Source organism: Sapajus apella, unplaced genomic scaffold, assembly GCF_009761245.1.
Source record: "Sapajus apella isolate SASKATOON/1434 unplaced genomic scaffold, GSC_monkey_1.0 scaffold160, whole genome shotgun sequence".
Taxonomy (NCBI): domain Eukaryota; kingdom Metazoa; phylum Chordata; class Mammalia; order Primates; family Cebidae; genus Sapajus; species Sapajus apella.
In genome coordinates, this window is record NW_022437100.1 from 200,560 (window position 1) to 222,008 (window position 21,449).

General features: G+C 52.5%; 1 protein-coding gene across 2 annotated transcripts; it reads right to left on the reverse strand.

The window, feature by feature from the left end:
• Positions 1-8,987: 8,987 nt before the first annotated feature.
• On the reverse strand, positions 8,988-21,097 carry TXN2 (thioredoxin 2). Of its 2 annotated transcripts, XM_032266708.1 has the most exons (5): positions 20,991-21,097; positions 19,910-20,160; positions 16,307-16,430; positions 9,753-9,875; positions 8,988-9,283 (listed from the first exon to the last, which is right to left on the reverse strand). In XM_032266708.1, exons 2-4 carry the CDS (start codon positions 20,158-20,160, stop codon positions 9,762-9,764), a joined length of 489 nt encoding a protein of 162 aa, XP_032122599.1. In that variant the 5' UTR covers positions 20,991-21,097; the 3' UTR covers positions 8,988-9,283; positions 9,753-9,761. The 2 variants fall into 2 exon arrangements, with proteins under 2 accessions (XP_032122599.1, XP_032122597.1); XM_032266706.1 differs by having other exon boundaries at positions 8,990-9,875.
• Positions 21,098-21,449: the final 352 nt, after the last annotated feature.

Sequence of the window (21,449 nt, forward strand, 5' to 3'; positions counted from 1 at the left end):
AAAATACAAAATTAGACAGGTGTGGTGGCGGGCACCTGTAATGCCAGCTACTCAGGAGGCTGATAGGCAGGAGAATTGCTTGAACCCAGGAGGCAGGGGTTGCAGTGAGCTGAGATTGCACCATTGCACTCCAGCCTGGGCAACAGAGCGAGACTCCATCTCAAAAAACAAAAAACAAACACAAAAAACCATAACCAGATCTTATATAAATCATTATTTTGAACTCAGAGTCTCAGAAACACCAGGATTTGGAGCCTGGAACTTTCTAAGGCAGAGACAGCAGAAACAAAGAGGTGGGTGGAGGTGGGGCAGTGCCGAGCCAAGTCTTGGGACATTCCTGCTGCCCAGCCTCCCCTCCCCCAAAGTAAACCGGCAGGTGGGCGGTGCAGGTGGGGCCCAGCTCGAGTTTCACTCCTTCCCTGCTTTCAAAGACAATAAAATGCTCCCTCTGCCCTGGAAATCCCACTTCTATAAAATCCAAAAGAAGAAATAAGCTCTTATGTCCAAACAGGTTGGTTCCAACCTCATTTATAATGGAAAAAAAATTAACTGAAAAGTACCTTAGTGTTCGACAGTGGGGGAAAGTTAACAGCGGGACTGGAGCTGAATGGCACACAAAAGGGAGTCTGTGGGAGTGCAGGGAGCTCCTGCTGTGTGTGTGGGAGGGTGGGGAGGGTGCGGGGGGAGGAGCAGGAACCCCAGAGTCAGACCGTCTAGGTTTAAATCCTGTCTGTTCTTTCCCAGCTGTGTGACCTGGAGTCATAACCCAAAGACCCCTGTGCCTCCATGTCCCCCTCCATAAACTGGCACTGGGCTAGGCACAGCGGTTCACGCCTGTAATCCCAGCACTTTGGGAGGCTGAGGCAGATGGATCACCTGAGGTCAGGAGTTCGAAATCAGCCTGGCCAAGATGATGAAACCCAGTCTCTGCTAAAAACACAAACATTAGCTGGGTGTGGTGGCAGGTGTCTATAGTACCAACTACTCAGGAGGCTGAGGCAGAGGTTGCAGTGAGCCAAGATGGTGCCACTGTACTCCACCCTGGGGGACAGAGTGAGACGCTATCTCAAAAGACAAAACAAAGGCCGGGTGCAGTGGCTCACGCCTATAATCCCAGCACCTTATGGCCAGGCGCTGTGGCACACGCCTGTGACCCTAGAACTTTGGAGGCCAAGGCGGGTGGATCACAAGATCAAGAGATCAAGACCATTCTGGCCAACATGGCGAAAGCCCATCTCTACTAAAAATACAAAAATTAGCTGGACGTGTGACATGCGCCTATAGTCCCAGCTACTCGGGAGGCTGAGGCAGGTTCACTTGGACCCAGGAGGCAGAGGTTGCAGGGAGCCGCGATGGTGCCACTGCACTCCAGCCTGGGCGACAGAGCAAGACTGTCTCAGAAACAAAACAAAGCAAACAAGAACAAAGGAGAGAGAGTGAGACTTGGGAGATGTATGCACAGAGGAAATCCCATGTGAGGACCCAGCAAGAAGGTGGCCACCTGCAAGCCAAGCAGAGAGGCTTCAGGAGAAACCAACCCTGCAAGCACCTTGATTTTGGACTTCCAGCCCTTATAAAGCAGGAAAAGCCGCAGGACAAACCTCTCGAACACCGAGCTGGGAACGAAGGGGTGATTTATTCGGCCGGGAGCAGCCAGGAGCAGTGACCGTAACAGCTGAGTTCACCTTAACAAAGAAAGTCCTTGCCCTTTTATTTTTAATTAATTAATTAATTTATTTATTTTAAGAGACGAGGTCTCACTATGTTGCCCAGGCTGGAGTACAGTGCCTATTCACAGGCTCGATCCCACTACTGATCAGCACGGGAGTTTTGACCTGCTCCGTTTCTGACCTGGGCCGGTTCAACCCTCCTTAGGCAACCTGGTGGTCCCCCACTCCCGGGAGGTCACCATATTGACGCCAAACTTAGTGCGGACAGCGGATCAGCATAGCGCACTACAGCCCAGAACTCCTGGGCTCAAGAGATCCTCTAGCCTCAGCCTCCCGAGTAGCTGGGACTACAGGTGCGCGCCACTGCACCCAGCGTCCCTGCCCTTTTAAAGGCTTACAACTAGAAATTACATGTGAAAGGGTCTTGATCCATGAGTGGGGGTTGATCCTGTTTAAGTAGAAACAATGCCTTTGGAAGGATTCCTCCATACCATATCCGTGATCTCTAGAGGGGACTGTGGTTAGCAGTAGGGGTCTTATCCTTAACCAGGCTGGCTGTGCCATCCGGTCCCTCCTCCGGCTAACTTCTAACTTCTGCTTTTGAGATGCAATGTAGAAGGCCAAAGGTGGTTAAGGGTCTCCTTCCTCACCTAGAACTGTGAAAAAGTAAATATCTGTTGTTTAAACCACCTAGTCTGTGATATTTTGTGATGGCTGGCCTAGCAAACTAATGCGCATTACTAACACACAATAAGAGAAACTTTTGATAGGGCACTTACCATGTAATTGCATCATGTTCTGACATTACATTTATGATCTCATAACCAAAATGAGGGTCCTGTCCTTTCACTTAGAGATGAAGGAAACTGAGGCTTGGCTGGTGAGAAAGAAGGCTGGGATTGTGGCCAAGTCTGTGCAACTCCAGGTCTCCACCAAAGCCTCCTCCCAGGATGGACCCTGGACCTCCCTGACTCTGTGCTGTGCACATGCTGTGTCTGGAATGCCCTTCCCACCGCTTGCCTCTCAGGCCAAGTCCCATTCAGTTCTTCAAAACCCTTCTCAGCCGGGCAAGGTGACTCAACGCCTGTAATCCCAGCACTTTGGGAGGCCAAGGTGGGTGGATCACTTGAGGTTAGGAGTTTGAGACCAGCCTGGCCAACATGGTGAAACCCTTTCTCTACTAAAAATACAAATATTAGCCAGGCATTGTGGGAGCTGCCTGTAATCCCAGCTACTTGGGAGGCTGAGGCAGGAGAATCACTTGAACCTGGGAGGCAGAGGTTGGGGTGAGCTGAGATCATGCCACTACACTTTAGCCTGGGCAACAGAGCGAGACTTGGTCTCAAAAAAACAAAAAACAAAAACAAAACCAAACAAAAACCCTTCTCAAGGCCAGGGGCGGTGGCTCACGCCTGTAATCCTAGCACTTTGGGAGGCTGAGGCAGCCAGATCATGAGGTCAGGAGATCGAGATCATCCTGGCCAACACACTGTAACTCCGTCTCTACTAAAAATACAAAAAAATCAGCTCAGTGTGGTGGCATGTGCCTGTAGTTCCAGCTACTTGGGAGGCTGAGGCAGGAGAAATGCTTGAACCTGAGAGGCAGAGGTTGCAGTGAGCCGAGATCGCACCACTGCACTCCAGCTCGGGCAACAGAGCGAGTCTCCATCTCAAAGACAAAAAACCCGGCCGGGCGCGGTGGCTCAAGCCTGTAATCCCAGCACTCTGGGAGGCCGAGGCGGGTGGATCACGAGGTCAAGAGATCGAGACCATCCTGGTCAACACGGTGAAACCCCGTCTCTACTAAAAATACAAAAAATTAGCTGGGCATGGTGGCGCGTGCCTGTAATCCCAGCTACTCAGGAGGCTGGGGCAGGAGAATTGCCTGAACCCAGGAGGCAGAGGTTGCGGTGAGCCGAGATCGCGCCGTTGCACTCCAGCCTGGGTAACAAGAGCGAAACTCCGACGCAAAAAAAACAAACAAAAAAAAGACAAAAAACCCTTCTCAAGCATCACCTCCTTCCCCTTCCTTTAGCAGATTTGCTTCTTTTCAGGGCTTTCGGCCAGTCTGCACTCTATCACCACGGTGGTAAATGTTCCTGTAGCATTTAGACTTTAGATTGTGTCCATGTGTTTGCTGTGAACTCTTGGAAGGCAGGGGCCATATCTTGCCCTAGTTCCTAGCACCCAGCAGGCCCAGAGGGGCCCGTACAGACACTTGCTGGCTGAGGTTGCCAGTATGGCCTGAATAGAGGGTTCCGGCCTTACGAGTGGATCCCCAGGAAACAGAATCTCCTGCCTCCTTGTGGGGTGGGGGTGGGGGGAGATGGATAAAAGAGAGAAGCCCGGCCTGGTGTGGTGGCTCATGCCTGTAATCCCAGCACTTTGGGAGGCCGAAGCGGGTGGATCACCTGAGGTCAGGAGCTTGAGACCAGCCTGGCCAACATGGGAAAACCCTATCTCTGCTAAAAATACAAAAATTAGCTGGGTGTGGTGGTGGGCGCCTGTAATCCCAGCTACTCAGGAGGCTGAGGCTGGAGAACTGCTTGAATCCAGGAGGCAGAGGTTGCAGTGAGCCAAGATCGCACCACTGTACTCCAGCCTGGGTGACAACAGCAAAACTCCATCTCAAAAGGCAAAAAACAAAAAGAGAGAGAGAGAGGCCCAAAGTCCCCACTCTGGGCATGAGAGGAGGGATCCTTTGACCCTCCTGGGGACAGCAGTGCGGCAGAGGGGGAGGAGCAGGGCATGGGGTAAGGCTGCCCTGGGCCCATTTCCCAAGGTGTGGCCCTAGGCATGGTCACTACCTCTCTCTCTGGGGCTCCATCTCCGTATGTAGGAAATGGAATCCATCTTTCCCTCTGCGGGTGTTAGTTCTGAGAAGGCATGGGAGGAGCCTCTGGCGGTATAGGCACAAAGGCTAGGCACTGTATAGCTTCCTTGCTGGGAGCTGAGGTAAAGGGGCAAACCAGAGATAGACAGCTACTTGCCTAAGCTCGCCCAGCAAGCTGGCTGAAGGTGGGGAACTGGCTGGTCTCCCAGTTGGCAATTAACGGCTGTGTGGCAGGGGCGTTCTTGCTCCCACGAGATGCTCCGTTGGTGGCTGCAGAGGTATGCGTGGGAGTGCAGTCAGAAGTGGCTGGGAGGCATGGGGAATGGAGGCCCAGGTTCAGGGTGAATTCCAGGGGGCATTCTCCAAGGGTGAGGTCACTGCCTCCAACTCCCTAGGGGTGCCCGAGAGGCAGACGCCACCAAGCCAGCTCCAGAGCAGGAGGAGGTGGTGGCAGGGGCCAGGGCCAGGGCACAGGGCTGAATGTAAGGTCCTTAGCCTGGTACAGCGACGGGCCCCTCCCACGGTGCTGGGGTCCTTATCTTGGGAAGCCTGGTGTTTCCTGTTTAAGATGTGGCTGGGGGTAGGGAAGGAGAAAGCCTCACAGCTAACACTTCTGGAACTTCCACAGGGTGCCACCGTGCTTCCTCCCACTGCGCCGAGACCTCATTTGCAGGGACGGTCATGAGCCCCAACTTGCAGATGGTGCAACTGGGGCTCAAAGTGGTGACAAAACTTGTTCCAAAAGGAAAGCAGTATAGCTAATCAGCAAGAACAAAGAGAATCTGAAATTAAAGACACTGGGGTTCATTCTTTCCCCCCTTTTTAAAACTTATTTTTTGGCTGGGTGTGGTGGCTCACGCCTGTGATCCCACCAATTTGGAAGGCTGAGGCGGGTGGATCATTTGAGGTCAGGAGTTCGAGACCAGCCTGGTAAACATGGTAAAACTCCAGCTCTACTAAAAATACAAAAATTAGCCAGGCGTGGTGACAAATGCCTGTAATCCCACCTACTTGGGAGGCCGAGGCAGGAGAGTCGCTTGAACCCAGGAGGCGAAGGAGGCTGCAGTGAGCTGAGATCACACCATTCCACTCCAGCCTAGGCAACAGGGTGAGACTCCATCTCAAAAACAATAAAATAAAATAATAAAATTTGTTTTTTATTTTTTAGAAACAAGATCTCACTTTGTCGCCCAGGCTGGAGTGCAGTGGTGAGATCACAGCTCATTGTAGCCTCAAACTCCTGGGCTCAAGCAATCCTCCCACCCCAACCTCCTGAGTAGCTGGGGCTACAGGCACACACCACCATGCCAGGCTAATTTTTTTTTTTTTTTTTAAAGACAGGGTCTTGCTGTGTTGCCCAAGTTGGTCTCAAACTCCTAGCCTCAAGTGATCCTTAGTCTCCCAAAATGCTGGGATTACAGGTATGAGCCACCATGTCTGGCCACATAGGAGTTCAAATCCAGTGTCAGTTTCCTCATCTGTAAAATGTCAGAAACAATCGTCCCTGCCTTTGGGATTGTGATGGAGACTCAATGAGAGGATCCATTCTGTCAATTTTTATGGAATGCAAAAGGAAAAAAAGAAAAAAAAAAGAGAGGATTCATGTAGCATGCCCCCAGTGAGCGCGAGCATCACTGCTAGCCTTATTTCACCATAGTGAACACAGAGCCTCAGAATGGAGAAGCAGCCTGCCGAAGGTTGCACAACTTGGAGGTGGCAAAGGCAGGATCTGAATCCAGATCGGATTCTTGCTGCCCTACTTCCATCACTGTAGAGGGGCGGCGGGGTTGGGGAGGAGCCCTGCTGCCAGGAGGTGGCTGGAAACGGAGGCTCCTTGGAACAAGCAGTGGGAAACGGAGGCTCCTTGGAACAACCAGTGGCCCAGGCTTCCTGCAGAGCCAGGGACCCCAGCCCTGGCCAGGGTAAGGGTCATGCCTCCAGCTGGTGTTCCAGGCAGCAGAGAGGAACTGCGGCTGCAGGTCAGGCAGCCTGACTGTCGCCAGCATCCTGGCCTCCACGGACATGGCCCCAACATTGTTTTCTGGGCCCTTCCCTGCCCAGGGCCCACACATTCGGGATTTCCGCAGCCTGGCCAGAACTACCTTCACTTCCTGGAGCAGCTTTCCCCAGGCGGCCGGGGTGGGGGCTGAGCTGGCCCTGGCCCCTGGCAGGGGCAGGGACTGCTGGGAAAGGCAGGGGCAGCAGTGCCGTCAACATCCTCTTGACCTGAGAGATCCTTAGCTGAGTCCTCCCTCTTCAGAGACATAGCCGCCCTCCTCACTCCCCTCTCCTGAAGCCAGGGCAGAAAAGGCCCTGTGGCTCACGCCTATAATCCCAGCACTTTGGGAGGCTGAGATGGGTGGCTCACCTGAGGTTGGGAGTTTGAGACCAGCCTGGTCAACATGAGGGGCGCAAGGAGTTGAAGGGCGCAACAGAGCTGAGGGGCACAAGGGAGTGCCAAGTTGAGCAGCCAGCACAGCAAACTGGAGCTTACGCCCTTGCTGTCTCTTTGCAGGCAACCACACGCACTCTGTGTCAGGAATCAATACACCGGGGCCGCCTCCCCGGTTGTCTTCAGGCTCGGGAAGCCTGCAACTTTGTCCCCTTTCCCCAGCTTCCCAACCTGGCGGCGAAAGGCTTTCAGCAGGTGTCTGCCAACCCTGTCCACAGTCCTGGGGCCCAACGTGGCACCCACAGGACAACCATGGGTGACAGCCTAGAGCCAGCCCAGAGCCAGCCCAGAGCCAGCGGCATCTCCGGTGAGGTCAGTGTACTGGAATTGGTCAAACAGGATCACCCGGAGAATTCTGTGAGCACAGCCAGCATGACTCATGGCCATGATCAGCCTCACGGGCAGAGGCTGCCAACCTGGGATAGCCACAGCCACCGGCTCACCTCGCAGGGCAACGCGCCTTTTAAGGAGAGGGAGCTGGGGCAGTGCCCAGGTCCTGCCTCTGGCCAAGGCCTCTGCCACACTTCTCCACGCCTACCTGAGCTGAGAGGCCAGACCCCCACTGGGTTCAAATTTGGTATCATCACTTTTTAGACATGACCTTGGGCAAGTCAATTTCTCTGAACTGGTTTTTTTGCTTATGACATGGAAATAATGCTCACCTCACAAGAGTGGAATTCAATGAGGTAATGTGTAGAAAGTGCGTGGCAAACAGTGCCTTTTAAGGAGTGGCAGTGGGGGCCGGTGGGAAGGGCCCGGGCTTGGGAGTCGAGGTGCCCCAGAACCGTGCTCTGGCCCCACCCTGGGCTCACTGGGTGTCTTTGGAAGAGTTACTCAACCTCCGATCTGCTCGGCTCCCACTGTATCAAATGAGCTGACACCACCTGCCTTGCTGCCTGTTGTGAGATGAAGATCACATGCAAGCCACCTTCTATCAGATGACGGGAGGCAGCGAGGGTGGTGCCGGGGGTGGGTACGGAAGGCTGCCTGGCCTCAAATCCCAGCCTGGCCACTCAGGGGCTTCGTGACCTAGGGAAGGCTCTTCAACCTCTTGGGGTAGGTCTCGGATGGAACCTGAAAGGTGACGCCTCCCCGAGGGGCTGTGGTGAGCTGAGACCCTCAGAATAGCACCAGGTGCCTGAGTGGTACCTCCTGAGCCTGGGCAGGCCCTGCTCATCTTACCAGGGGCGCCTGGCCTTTGCAGGATGTTCACTCCAAGAGCTCCTGTCTCCACTGATGCCAGTTGCTGGTTCTGTCATCTCCATGTACTTGTGACAGCCCCTGGGGCCTAGGGTCCTTCAGAGGCCACGGGCCCCTCTCCTGCCTGTCTCAGAAGCCTTCTCAAGGCAGTCCTTGGGTGGGCCCCTGGAGAACTCAGGCAGTTCTAATAGGAAGAGGGTGAGGCTCTGGAAACAGAGCAACACCAGCCCCCCAGGATCCCTGGGGCCACGGGGTAGGGTGTCAGCATCCCCTGCCGTCAAGCACACGACTCACAGGAAGCTGGGGCCTCATCCAGGTTAACTGAGCCCTAATGACAGCTTGGCCCTAGGAGCAAGGCAGAGGGAAGGGGCTGGCAAGCCTGGTTCCCCTGGCACACTCCTCCATGGCCAAAGGAGCTGGGGGCCAAGAGAGGTTGTCTGGTCCCAAGGCCCAGAGGTTCCTGCAGGCACACGTGAAAAGGACAGCCTGATCCCCACAGGGGCAGCCAGGAGCCCGTCAGTGGGAGGCCTCAGAAGGGTCAAGGGGATCAGCTGTGGGAGCCCAGGTTTCAGAGGCAACCACATCTGGATAGAAACCCCAGCTCTGCATCCCGTGAGCCTGTGTCTTCATCAGGGTAATGGGATGACAGCCTCTTGCTTTAGGAGGGCCTGAGGATGGTGCACGTAGCATGCTCAGAATAGCAGCCACTGCTGACAAGAGTGTCAGTGAACAGGAGGGGCTGGTTAGAGAGGGTCATGGAGGTAGGGGAGGACGCAGGGACAGTGGACATGCCCCCTGGGAAAGGGTCACAAGTGCTCTGAGCTCACACAGATGCGACACTGCAGACCCTTGCTTTATTGGTCTGATTTGTTCACAGTTAAGCCCCCTGCTCAGAGAACCAACAGGCCAGCGAACAAGTGAACGAGACGCCTCAAGCCTTTCAGGGTCAAGGCTCTGCAGGGCTCCCCAGCCCATCACTGATTTTCTGCCCCTCTGCCTGGGAGGCTAGGTGGGAGGGGGGCTTCCTGGGTGTGCGGATGGGCGACCACAGAGGATTTCAGTGTGGGACCCAGGGTCTGCTCTTCACAGTAGGAGGTGGAAGGGATGACTAAGTGTTTTATTACAGACCTACAAAAAAAAAAATGAGAGAATTATCTATTACTCTCGCTAGTTTGGGCTTCCTTTTTCTTTTTACAAAACAACAACAGGAAAGAGAAATGCAGGTGGCAGATGAGCCAACCACGAGGCTTCAGATCAGAAGGGACCAGAGACGAGGACCAAGCTGTGGCTGCCTGACCAGGAGCGCTGTGGGCTGGCCTGGGCTCTCTCCACGCATCCTGGGAGAACTGCCACAGGCCCTAGAGGGAGGGGACGAAAGGTGTGTGGGAAGGAAGACAGCAGTCATCCCCAATCAGCAGCAGCACCATCCTCTGGCAGCCCCTGGGTGGTCCACCAACTCGGAAGCACTCATGGCTGGAGCCTGGACTCTAAGCACAGGCCCCAGGGGCCAGACAGGAGGGAGGTGACAGGAAGGGCCGGCACGGAAGGGCTGAGTTCTACTGGGGTCCCGCGCATGGGCAAGGGAATCAAGACTCGCCCCTGTGTGTCAGCCAATCAGCTTCTTCAGGAAGGCCTCCAGCTGATCCTCATCCTTGATGCCCACAAACTTGTCCACCACGTCCCCATTCTTCATGGCCAGCACAGTGGGTACCGCCGACACCTGGGTGGGGAGGACAAGGGGGTCCAAGTGAATTGGAAGTGAACTCTTCTCACTGCCATTCCTGGGCCTTTAAGGGGAAGGCTGGCGGCTTATCCGGGGCATCGACTTCCCAAAGCCACAGGCAAGCCTAGAGGAACGCGGCTCTTCCCTTGGTGCAGGGGTACTGCAGGGCCCGGGGGCCACCCGCTGAAGAAACTTCTTCCACTGCAAGCTCCCAACAGTACCCTTCCTCCCTCAACCACAAGACTGACTCACTGGCCCAGTGGTTTGGCTGGAATGACAGGAGAGATAGAAATAACTCATGCAGCTGCAGGCCAGGGCTGAGGCAGGGAGGAGTCAAGGGAAAGCCTAGCCCCAGGGGAGACAAGCGGGGGGACAGTTCGAGTCCTGGCTTTGCATTCACTAGCAGTGGGCCTTGGCCAGGGCACAGCACCTTTCCGAGCCTCAGTGTCCTTTTCCATAAAATGAGAGTAATGTCTACCTTTAGGGTTTGGGATGGACATCAAAGATTCAAGTATAGGCTGGGCACAGTGGCTTACACCTACAATCCCAGCCCTCTAGGAGACTGAGGACTGCTTGAGTTCAAGAGTTCCAGAGCAGCCTGGGCAACAGAGTGAAACCTTGTATTTACTAAAACCCCCTCCCCAAAAATTCCCAGGCAAAGTGGTACAAGCCTGCACTCCCATACCTGGGAGGCTGGGGCAGGAGAATCACTTGAGCCTGGGAGACTGAGGCTGCAGTGTACTGTGATAGTGCCACTGCACTCCAGCCTGGGTGACAGAGTGAGGCCTTGCCTCAATACAAACAAACACCCCAAGAAGTAGAAAGATTCGCATATAAAGCAGAGCTGAGGCTGGGCGCAGTGACTCACGCCTGTAATCCCAGCACTTTGGGAGGCCGAGGCTGGCCGATCGTTTCACTCAAACAGGAGTTTGAGACCAGCCTGGTCAACATGGTGAAACCTTGTCTCTACTAAAATTCTAAAAAATTAGTCGGGCGCAGTGGCAGGCGCCTGTAATCCCAGCTACTTGGGAGGCTGAGGTGAGAGAATCGCTTGAACCCGGGAGGTGGAGGCTGGAGTCAGCAGAGATTGCACCATTGCATTCCAGCCTGGGTGACAGAGTGAGACTCCATCTTGAAAGAAAGAAAGAAAGGAAGGAGACAGACAGAAAGAAAGAAAGGAGAATGCAAGCAAGCAAGCAGAGCTGAGGTTCTGGCTGACCTGATCCGGCTCCTATCAGCCTGGTGAGCTGGGGCACACCCCCCAGTAGCTCTAAGCCTCAGTGTTCTCAGATGCAAGATGGAGACACTAATGGCACTTCCGTTAGGGGGTGTGAAGGCTGAATGAAATAATGAGAGTAAAGGCTCGGGTCTGCACAGCACCCGGAAAATAAGGGTAGGAATCTGGCACTGTGCCTGGCACACAGTGGGCACTCAAAAAAACAGTGGCTACAGCGATCACGAGGAAAAGTCTAACACAGCCCCCATGAGAGTATGTTGGCTTGCTGCTGTGATGAGTGACAGGGTCCAGAAACTCAGGGACTTCTACTGGACAGCGTGAGAGGAGAGGTTTGGCCATAAATGACCCGACGCTTATTAGTGGGATGCAGGCAGATGGCAGGACAACATTCTTGGTCTGTGAAGAATTTACCCAGTTCCCTCAGGGACCTGCATAGGTTACACAGAATTCAGATGGATCTGCGGGCCACCAGACTGGCATCATGAGGTCTCTGCTGCCTGGAATCCCTGCCTGGTATTTGTGGGCATTTGAGAAAACCATTTAAACAGAACAAGATAGGCCGGGCCCAGTGGTTCATGCCTGTAATCCTAGCACTTTGGGAAGCCGAGGCAGGCAGCTCGCTTGAGGTCAGGAGTTCAAGACCAGCCTGACCAACATGGTGAAACCCCATTTCTACTAAAATACAAAATTAGCCGGGTGTGGTGGTGCATGCCTGTAGTCCCAGCTACTTGGGAGGCTGAGGCAGGAGAATCGCTTGAGGCAGAGGTTGCAGTGAGCCGACACTGCGCCATTGCACTCCAGCCTGGGCAACTGAGCAAGACTCCATCCCCACTCCAAAATAGAATAAAATAAAAATAAACAGAACAAGATAAACACAGACTTTTCCTGCGCACAAGTTAACTACAAAGTAACAGCAGAGATTTATACAAACATACCAGGTCCTCACATATCCCAGTGCTGCCCTGACACGGGCCATCTTGGAAGCCAGTGGTGGTTGGAAAGGCATGCAGGCTGGCCTGTCCCGCCCTCACCTACTCACTTTACGTGGCAGGCCCTGCACCCCACTCCTCATGGGCACTTTGGGGACAAACACAGGTCAGAGGACACAGTTCTTGTCATTGTTAGTGCCTCAGGCCCCTTCAAAGGCTGTCCCTGGGCTGATGGGGGTGGCAGACTCTGTCTCTAGGCAGAGCAGGGCCCAAGAAAGAGCTTGCTCCGGGAGGCTCCAGGGAGCGCCTGAAGCCACCCGGGCCTTTGTCAGTATTCTTTTGTGCCCTCTAGTGGTCTGCAAAGGCAGCTGGAGCGCCCAAAGCTGGGGCCTCCCGGCAGAAGTAGAGCGCAACCATCGGCTCCCACCTGCACACTGCTGCCCTATTCTTTTAATTAAAATAAACGCTTTATGCTACTGTATAAGAAGTGACCTAACTTTTTTCATGGCAGGACTCTAAGCTCACTGAAGAGGCTCAAAAGTGGACTTCGTGTTCCTTAAGAACTCCAGATAGGGACAAGAACAGTGGCTCACACCTGTAATTCTAAGCACTTTGGGAGGCCAAAGCAGGACTGCTTGAGGTCAGGAGTTCAAGACCAGCCTGGGAAATACAGCAAGACCTTGTTTCCAAAAAAAAAAAAAACCTCCAGATGAAGGTCATAATGATCCCACTCATGTAAACCTCCACACATGCGTGAACACGCACAGATCTTGCTGGTTATCAGGTATACAGCAGATGTGCTGTGAATGGAGGTGTAGTCATTACTGATCAAGGGATTTTTTTAAGTTGAGCTTAAACACACACGCGTATGCACACATGCGCACGTGCGCACACACACACCCATGCTAGGGGCTCACAGGAAACCTGGGCTGGAATGGGACTTCCCTCTCCCCCGAGGAGGTGGCTGAGGTTCTGCTGCTCCTGTGTTTGGCTCACACATCAGGAGGGGCCAGTGCCTGTAAACACTGCCTTACGTGGAAGTGCACAGGGCCGTGGCACACTCTTCTGGAATGTTTTGAGTGTGAAAGAGGCAGTGACTGAGCCAAATGAAGAGCTGAGGAAAAGAGCCACTAAGTTGTGTTGCCTGTCCTGTTCCAGGAAGCTACCTGGAACCTCCTATTTTTCTTTTTTTTTTTCCTGAGATGGAGTTTCGCTCTTGTTGCTGAGGCTGGATTGCAATGACACAATCTTGGCTCACCGCAACCTCTGCCTCCTGGGTTCAAGCAATTCTCCCGCCTCAGCCTCCCAAGTAGCTGGGATTACAGGCACGCGCCACCATGCCTGGCTAATTCTGTATTTTTAGTAGATATAAGTTTTCTCCATGTTAGTCAGGCCTGGTCTTGAACACTGACCTCAGGTGATCTGCTCACCTCGGCCTCCCAAAGTGCTGGGATTACAGGCATGAGCCACCGCACCCGGACAGAACCTCCTATCCTTGGATAAAGACCCTCTACACTCAGGGCAGGAGTGTGTATGTGTGTGCTGTCTCTTTCCACTAACCCATAGCCCGCCTGCACTGCCACTGAGCTCGATGTCCTGGCATGTCTTCTGTCTCACCCCGATCGCATCCATCTGTTAACTCAGCTAAGGACCTGCCAAGGGAAAGGCACAGTGCTAGGTGCTGCGGGACACTGCAGCCTCCTCCTCGGCTCATTACAGAGTTAAAAGGAAAAGATCACTGTCACGTACTGGGTGCTTTTTTGTGTCGGGGATGATATAAACACCTGCATATGCTATCTCACACACTCCTGGTTGTGGGCAGGGTCATTTTAACGATGAGAATTCTGAGACTCAAAGGCTGAGCAACTATTGCAAAATGATGTGGTGTATGCTGGGTGTGGCGGGTCATGCCCGTAATCTCAGCACTTTGGGAAGACTAGGAAGGCAGATCATCTAAGGTCAGGAGTTCGAGACCAGTCTGGCCAACATAGTGAAACCACGTCTCTACTAAAAATACAAAAATTAGCAGGTCATGGTGGCGCATGTCTGTAGTCCCAGCTACTCAGGAGTCTGGGGCAGGAGAATGGCTTGAACCCAGGAGGCAGAGGTTGCAATGAGCTGAGATTGTGCCATGGCACTCCAGGGTGGGTAATACTATCTCAAAACAGACAAACAAGGCCAGGCACGGTGGGTCACGCCTATAATCCCAGCACTTTGGGAGGCCGAGGCAGGTGGATCATCTGAGATCAGGAGTTCAAGACCAGCCTGGCAAACATGGTGAAACCCCATCTCTACTAAAAGTACAAAAATTAGCCAGGTGTGGTGGTGAGCGCCTGTAATCCCAGCTACTTGGGAGGCTGAGGCAGGAGAATTGCTTGAACTCGGGAGGCGGAGGTTGCAGTGAGCTGGGATCGCACCATTGCACTCCAGCCTGAGCAATAGGGCAAGACTCAAAAAAAAAAAAAAAAGAAGGCTGGGTGCAGTGGCTGTAATCCCAGCACTTTGGAAGGCCGAGGTGGGTGGATCATGAGGTCAGGTCAGGAGATCGAGACCATCCTCGCTAACACGGTGAAACCCCATCTCTACTAAAAATACAAAAAATTAGCTGGGTGTGGTGGTGGGCGCCTGTAATCCCAGCTACTCGGGAAGCTGAGGCAGGAGAATTGCTAGAACCTGGGAGGTGGAGGCTGCAGTGAGCCAAGATCTCGCCACTACACTCCAGCCTGGGCGACAGAGCGAGTCTCAAAACAAAACAAAAACAAAAAGGTATTTCAAGAAAACCAGAAATCTAGATTTTCACATGAAATATGAATTTCAAATATCAGCATCTGGTTCCTATTACTTTAAAATACTTTGAGTGCCAAAGTAAAAGTGTCTGTGAGCCAGACTGGGCCCACGGGCTGCCAGGTGCGACCATAGCTCTGTAACAGTGCCACCCTCAGCATGGCTATCCAGAGACCCCTCCCAATCTGGCTGTAGTCTGCTTTCCCCAGCTCTGTGCTCAGCCCTTCACTCTGGCCACCCAGACAAAGTAGACCTCTCCCTTTTCTCCAGTGTAGTAGCCTTCAAGGCCCAAAGGGTGCCCCTACCCCACACACCTCCAGGCATCTGGCTCCTGCTGGTCTGTAAGCAATCCAGGCTCATCAGACCTCAGGGCTTTTGCTTTGCCTGAATAGTACTTCCAAAAACCCACATGCTTCACTCCCTTCCTGTTTTTGCTCAAAGGGAGATCTACCCTAGCTCACCCTTTAAAAAAGAAACTCTGCCCCGTACTCAGTACTCCCATCCCCTTTTCCCGATGTTATTTTTCTCCATTGAACTTATTATCTAAAACAGTGGTCAGCGAACTATAGTTCACGGGCCCAATACAGCCTACTGCTTGTTTTTATAAATAAAGTTTTATTGGAACAAAGCCACGTTCATTTGTTTGTATAGTGTCTATGGTTGCTTTCAGCTGCGAGGACAGCTAAATGGTTGCAGCAGAGACCATTACCCTGCAAAGCCTCAAATACCAACTGGTCCTTTAGAGGCAGAGTTTGCTGACCCCTGATTTAAAATACTAGAACGTAGACTGCATGAAGGCAGAGATTTTGTCAGTTTTGTTCACTGCTTATCCTCGGCACCAAGTAACAGTACTTGGCGCTTGAGGGACTCTCAACTATCTGCTGAATAAATGGACAAACACATCAACCATGTGAGATGACCCTTCCTTCTTCCCTGTGCATCCTTCACGGCTCAGCTCAGAGCTTCTCTCTAACGTGAAGCACTGCCTGCCCAGCTCCCCCACGAGCAATCAGTCCCTTCTTCCTTCATGCACCTCTTTTAGCACTTCTCACCCTATGCTGAGATGATCCTTCTACCTGCTGTTCTCTCCTGCTGGACCACGAGCTGCTTAGAGACAAGATCTCATCTTATTTGTGTCACAATCACAAATGCTTGGTGCACCGAGCTCCCAAATGACTGCGCGCTGAACAGGTGGGTGGATGAATAAAGGAATGTATCAAAGTCCAACAGTAAGAGAATGATCTCGAGTTTTTGGATCATATAATTTACTTCCTAAAAGTGGTGATGAGAGACAGGTGGCCCAGAGGATCAACAGTCACCTCTGCAAAGCGCTCTGAGCTCCTAAAAGCTCTGGAAAAACCAAGACACCCTGCTTACCGGCTTCCTGGTGTTCCCCAAGACATCTCCTACACCAGCTACCCCTGGGCCTGATGCACCCTACACTGGCTGGCCTGTGGCAACCCCCTGCCAATCCATACCTCATACTCAATGGCAAGGTCGGTGTGGTCATCAATGTCCACCTTGGCCATCACCACCTTCCCGTGCTGCTTGGCCACCATCTTCTCTAACCTCGGCCCCAGGATCTTGCAGGGTCCACACCACCTCCAAAGGCGAGAAAGGAAGCATCCCGTCAGTCACAAGAGCACTCAGCATCCCCTACTGGCTCCCCAGACCTGCATCTTTCCAAGGAATCTTCTGCCTTTACTGTCTCTGTTTACCATGTTTAAAAATGAACACACCAGGCTGGGCGCAGCGGCTCATGCCTGTAATCCCAGCATTTTGGGAGGCTGAGGTGGGTGGATCACTTGAAGTCAGGAGTTTGAGACCAGCCTGGTCAACATGGTGAAACCCGTCTCTACTAAAAATACAAAAATTAGCTGGGTGTGGTGGTGTGCAACTATAATCCCAGCTACTAGGGAAGCTGAGGCAGAATTGCTTGAACCCAGGAGGCAGAGGTTTAAGTGAGCCGAGATCATGCCACTGCACTCCAGCCTGGGCGACACAGCAAGATTCCGTCTCAAAAAACAAAGCAGGTCAGGTGCGGTGGCTCACACCTGTAATCCCAGCACTTTGGGAGGCCGAGGCAAGCAGATCACGAGGTCAAGAGATCGAGATCATCCTGGCCAACATGGTGAAACCCCGTTTCTACTAAAAAATGCAAAAATTAGCTGGGCATGGTGGCGTGTGCCTGTAGTCCCAGCTACTTGGGAGACTGAGGCAGGAGCATTGCTTGAACCTGGGAGTTGGAGGTTGCAGTGAGCCGAGCTTGCGCCACTGCACTCCAGCCCGGTACCTGGCGACAGAGCAAGACTCTATCTCAAAAAACAACAACAACAAAAAACAAAGCAAAACAAAACAAAAAAGAAAAAAAAAAGAAAGTGTTTTCTTTCACCCCCAGGCTACTCTGCGATCCCACGGCCCGAGCTGACCACGATCACTGCCCTAATCACAGGTATTCCCTTCTCGCTGGCGAGCTCATCCAGGACAGGCCTGGTGCTGTCCTCTCTATGTATGTGGCACCAAGGAAAGCGCCTGGCACTGAATGAACAACTCACACTCCACTTCCTTACTGAACAAAATGAGGCATTACTCCATTTATTGTTCATTCTGGAAGCCCTCTCTGGACTGCTCACTATACCAGGAAGGCAAAATAGTTCCACCTTTCACAAACCCCTGCTGACAACTCATATTTTATTCTCAGAATTTATTTATTTTTGAGATGGAGTCTCACTCTATTGCCCAGGCTGGAGTGCAATGGCGTGATCTCGGCTTACTGTAACCTCCGCCTCCTGGGTTCCAGCGATTCTCCAGCTTCAGCCTTTTGGGCAGCCGGGTGTGGTGGTACACGGTGCTCCCAGCCAGGCCTAACGGTTTTAAATGCCGAGAACAGACCAGGTGTAGTGGCTTACATCTGTAATCCCAGCACTCTGGGAGGCCGAGGCGGGTGGATCACCTGAGGTCAGGAGACCAGCCTGGCCAATATGGCAAAACCCCATCTTTACTTTTTTTTTTTGAGACGGGGTTTCACTCATGTTACCCAGGCTGGAATGCAATGGCGCGATCTCGGCTCACCGCAACCTTCAACTCCTGGGTTCAGGCAATTCTCCTGCCTCAGCCTCCTGAGTAGCTGGGATTACAGGCACGCACCACCATGCCCAGCTAATTTTTTGTATTTTTAGTAGAGATGGGGTTTCACCATGTTGACCAGGATGGTCTTGATCTCCTGACCTCGTGATCCACCCGCCTCGGCCTCCCAAAGTGCTGGGATTACAGGCTTGAGCCACCGCGCCCGGCCAAAACCCCATCTTTACTAAAAATACAAAAAAATTAGCCGGGTGTGGTGACGGGCTTCTGTAGTCCCAACTGCTTGAGAGGTGGAGGCAGGAGAATCGCTTGAACCCGGGAGGCAGAGGTTGCAGTGAGCTGATCGTGCCACTGCACTCCAGCCTGGGCAGCAGAGTAAGACCCTGTCTCAAAAGAAAAAAGAAAAAAAAAAACCCTCAGGCCTGGTGCAGTGGTTCATCCCTGTAATTCCAGCACTTTGGGAGGCCAAGATGGGAGGACTGCTTGAGATCAAGAGGTAGAGACTGCAGTAAGCCTCGATTGTATCACTGCACTCTACACCCTAGCCAGGGTGACAAAGTGAGACTTTGTCTCAAAAAAAAAATTAATAAATAAAAACAACTCATAACACCTAAAAACCCTTTGTGCAAGACCTTAACTCCTATTACAAGTGAAGAAAGGGTACACAAGAATATCAAGTGGCCTGCCCAAGGCCACAGGGTGAGTCAGAGAAAGAACTGGAAAGATGGCAAAAGAATCTGTCAGATACCTGCCCAGAAGGCCCTTTAATATCTTTTTTTTTTTCCCTGAGATCAAGTTTCACGTTTTTGACAGGCTAGAGTGCAACAGCGCGATCTCGGCTCACTGCAACCTCCATTTCCTGGGTTCAAGCGATTCTCCTGCCTCAGCCTCCTGGGTAGCTGGGATTACAGGCACCTGCCACCACACCTGGCTAATTTTTGTATTTTTAGTAGAGACAGGGTTTCACCATGTTGGCTAGGCAGGTCTCGAACTCCTGACCTCAGGTGATCCGCCTGCCTTGGCCTCCCAAAGTGCTGGGATTACTGCAACCGACCTGAAGGCCCCTGATTTTGTAACTTATGCTTCACTGGTTCCTCCCAGGATGCCTCATTCAGAGGGCTTTGTCCAGCTTTTGAGTAGTTAGGTGTCTAGCCAGGTCCCAAAGGTCTAGAAATGAAAAAAGCCAGGCTAAAAATCAGAAGGGCAAAGGGACTTAAATATTTCTCTCTAAAACAAACTCAGCACTGAAAGGAAACTCCTTCCTATGCCCTGTATGCTTAGGCACCACAGCAGTGACACTGATGTTTTTTGTTGTTTTTTTTTTGAGACAGAGTTTCGCTCTTTTTGCCCAGGCTGGAGTGCAATGGCATGATCTCAGCTCACTGCAACCTCTGCCTCCTGGGTTCAAGTGATTCTCCTGCCTCAGCCTCCCAGGTAGCTGGGATTACAGGCGCATGCCACCACCTCTGGCTACTCTTCTATTTTTAGTAGACAGGGTTTGGTTATCAGATTGGTCTCAAACACCTGATCTCAAATGATCCACCTACCTCAGCCTACCAAAATGCTGGGATTACAGGCATGAGCCACCATGCCAGGCCAACACTGATAACTTTTTGCCAGCCCTTCCCACAGTTTTCGTGGCAAGATGTTAAAATCTACTTATCTGCAGGGCCAGGAACTGGTATACACCAAAAGCAAGGTGACATTACAGTTGTATTTTTCCAACTCTGGTCCATGCAGAAGATGATGCTGAGCTTTCTGGGCAGTGAGAACACAATATGTGTTTCCCAGCACTAACCGCAGTCAGCTTTGCAGGCTGTTCACTCATCTGTCTTCTACCAGACTGCACTCCCCTTGAGGGCAGGGACTGGGTCTGACCAGTCTTTGTAATGAGTCTACATATGAGCAGCATCAAATATGGTCCTGGGACGTAGCAGGTGTTCAATAAACAGTTGAACATGTAGGACCCTAGTCTTCCATGGACCCCCAGTACTCACTGTGCATGGAAATCCACAACCACTGGCGTCTCACTGTTGACCACTCGGTCTTGAAAGTCGGGGCCATCCTGGATATTAAAGGTTGTCAAGGAGATCCTGGTAGTGTATATTGTCCGGGCTGGGTTGGGTGTTACAGTCAGGCCACCAGGGGTCTGCAGGGCTCTGGAAGTGAGGGGTGGCCACCAACCCTGAGAGGGCTTCCTGGAGATGACCGAGGCCAGGAACCTCCTCAGGAGAAGTCGCTGAGCCATCTGTGAGGGAAAGAAGTGGAAGAACTAGGGTACACAAAAAGGAAGGCAACACACTAGAAAAAGAAAGGGATTTGGGGAGTACTTGAGGTTCAAGAAGAGGCAGAGTTGGAAGCAAAATGCAAGGAAATAATATATAAGATTTGTAGAGTAGAAGTGACGAAGCAATGAGAATCAAAGGGAAGGAATAGCGAGGCAAACCAGAAGGATAAGAAAACTGGCTTCACAACCAAGAAGAAATCAGGATTGAGATTATAACAGAAGAATGAGAGGAATAAACCAATATTTATGGTGCACCTGCTAAGGGCCAAGTGCCTTACATACATTATTGGTCTTCCTACAGCAACTTTGAGGAAGTTGCTATTGTATTGCCCATATCGCAAATAAGGAAAGGAATCCGAGGCTCAAGCAAAAAAGGATCCTGAGCTTAAGTGACACGTCCAAAGTACCCCCGCTATTAAGTGACAGCCAACATTGGAACCTAGGGTCGTCTGCCAAGTCCTCGCTCCATCTATTGCTCTTTGAAAACGTGTTTTAGTGGGAGATTAGGAGGATAAAAGGATCGGGAAAGATGACACGTAATAATTCAAGGAGGAACTAAGAGTGTGAGAGGAACCAAAAACGAACAGACATGTACTGGAGGGAACCAATCAAGAAGGGACATGTGTGGAGGGAACTGGGTAAAATCGGACCTGCCAGAGACCCCGGCTCTCCGGCAAGCCAGGTTCCCCCGCCCGGGGCCTCCTCCCGCCCAGCGCCAGCCTGCGCAGGAATGCGCTAGCGGCATGCCACAGCCTTGACGCCACCTCGGGCCACCCCCACGGGGCTCCTACCTCCCTGCACCGCCAGCGGAGGGATGCACAACCCAGCCCTCCCTGTCAAGGGCACTCCTGTCGTCACTTCCTCAGAGGGCGGGCCTTAACGTCACCTCCGGGGGCAGACAGGCGGAAAAGCATCCGTCTCCAATTTGGGGGTCCAGGATTTTCCGCCAAAAGGGATGGCGGGAGGAGGCACAGCTGAAGGGGCGGGGCCTCAGTTAGGAACCGGAAGCGATGAAGAGGCCGTTGGGGTAGGGATTGGAAGAGGCGGGCGGACCCTGGTCTGGGCAGATGGAGGGTTGCGGAGGAGGAACCGGAAGAGGTGGGCGGGCCCTAGAGGAAGGACCGGAAGAGGAGGTGATGGGGCGGGAGCGGGGGCGTGTAGGAAGGGAAGATACTTAAGGGGAGAAAAGGCGGTTGAGAGGTCCCCGTGGTTTTGGATTTTGCCAACTTCTTTTGCTTTATTTTATTTAT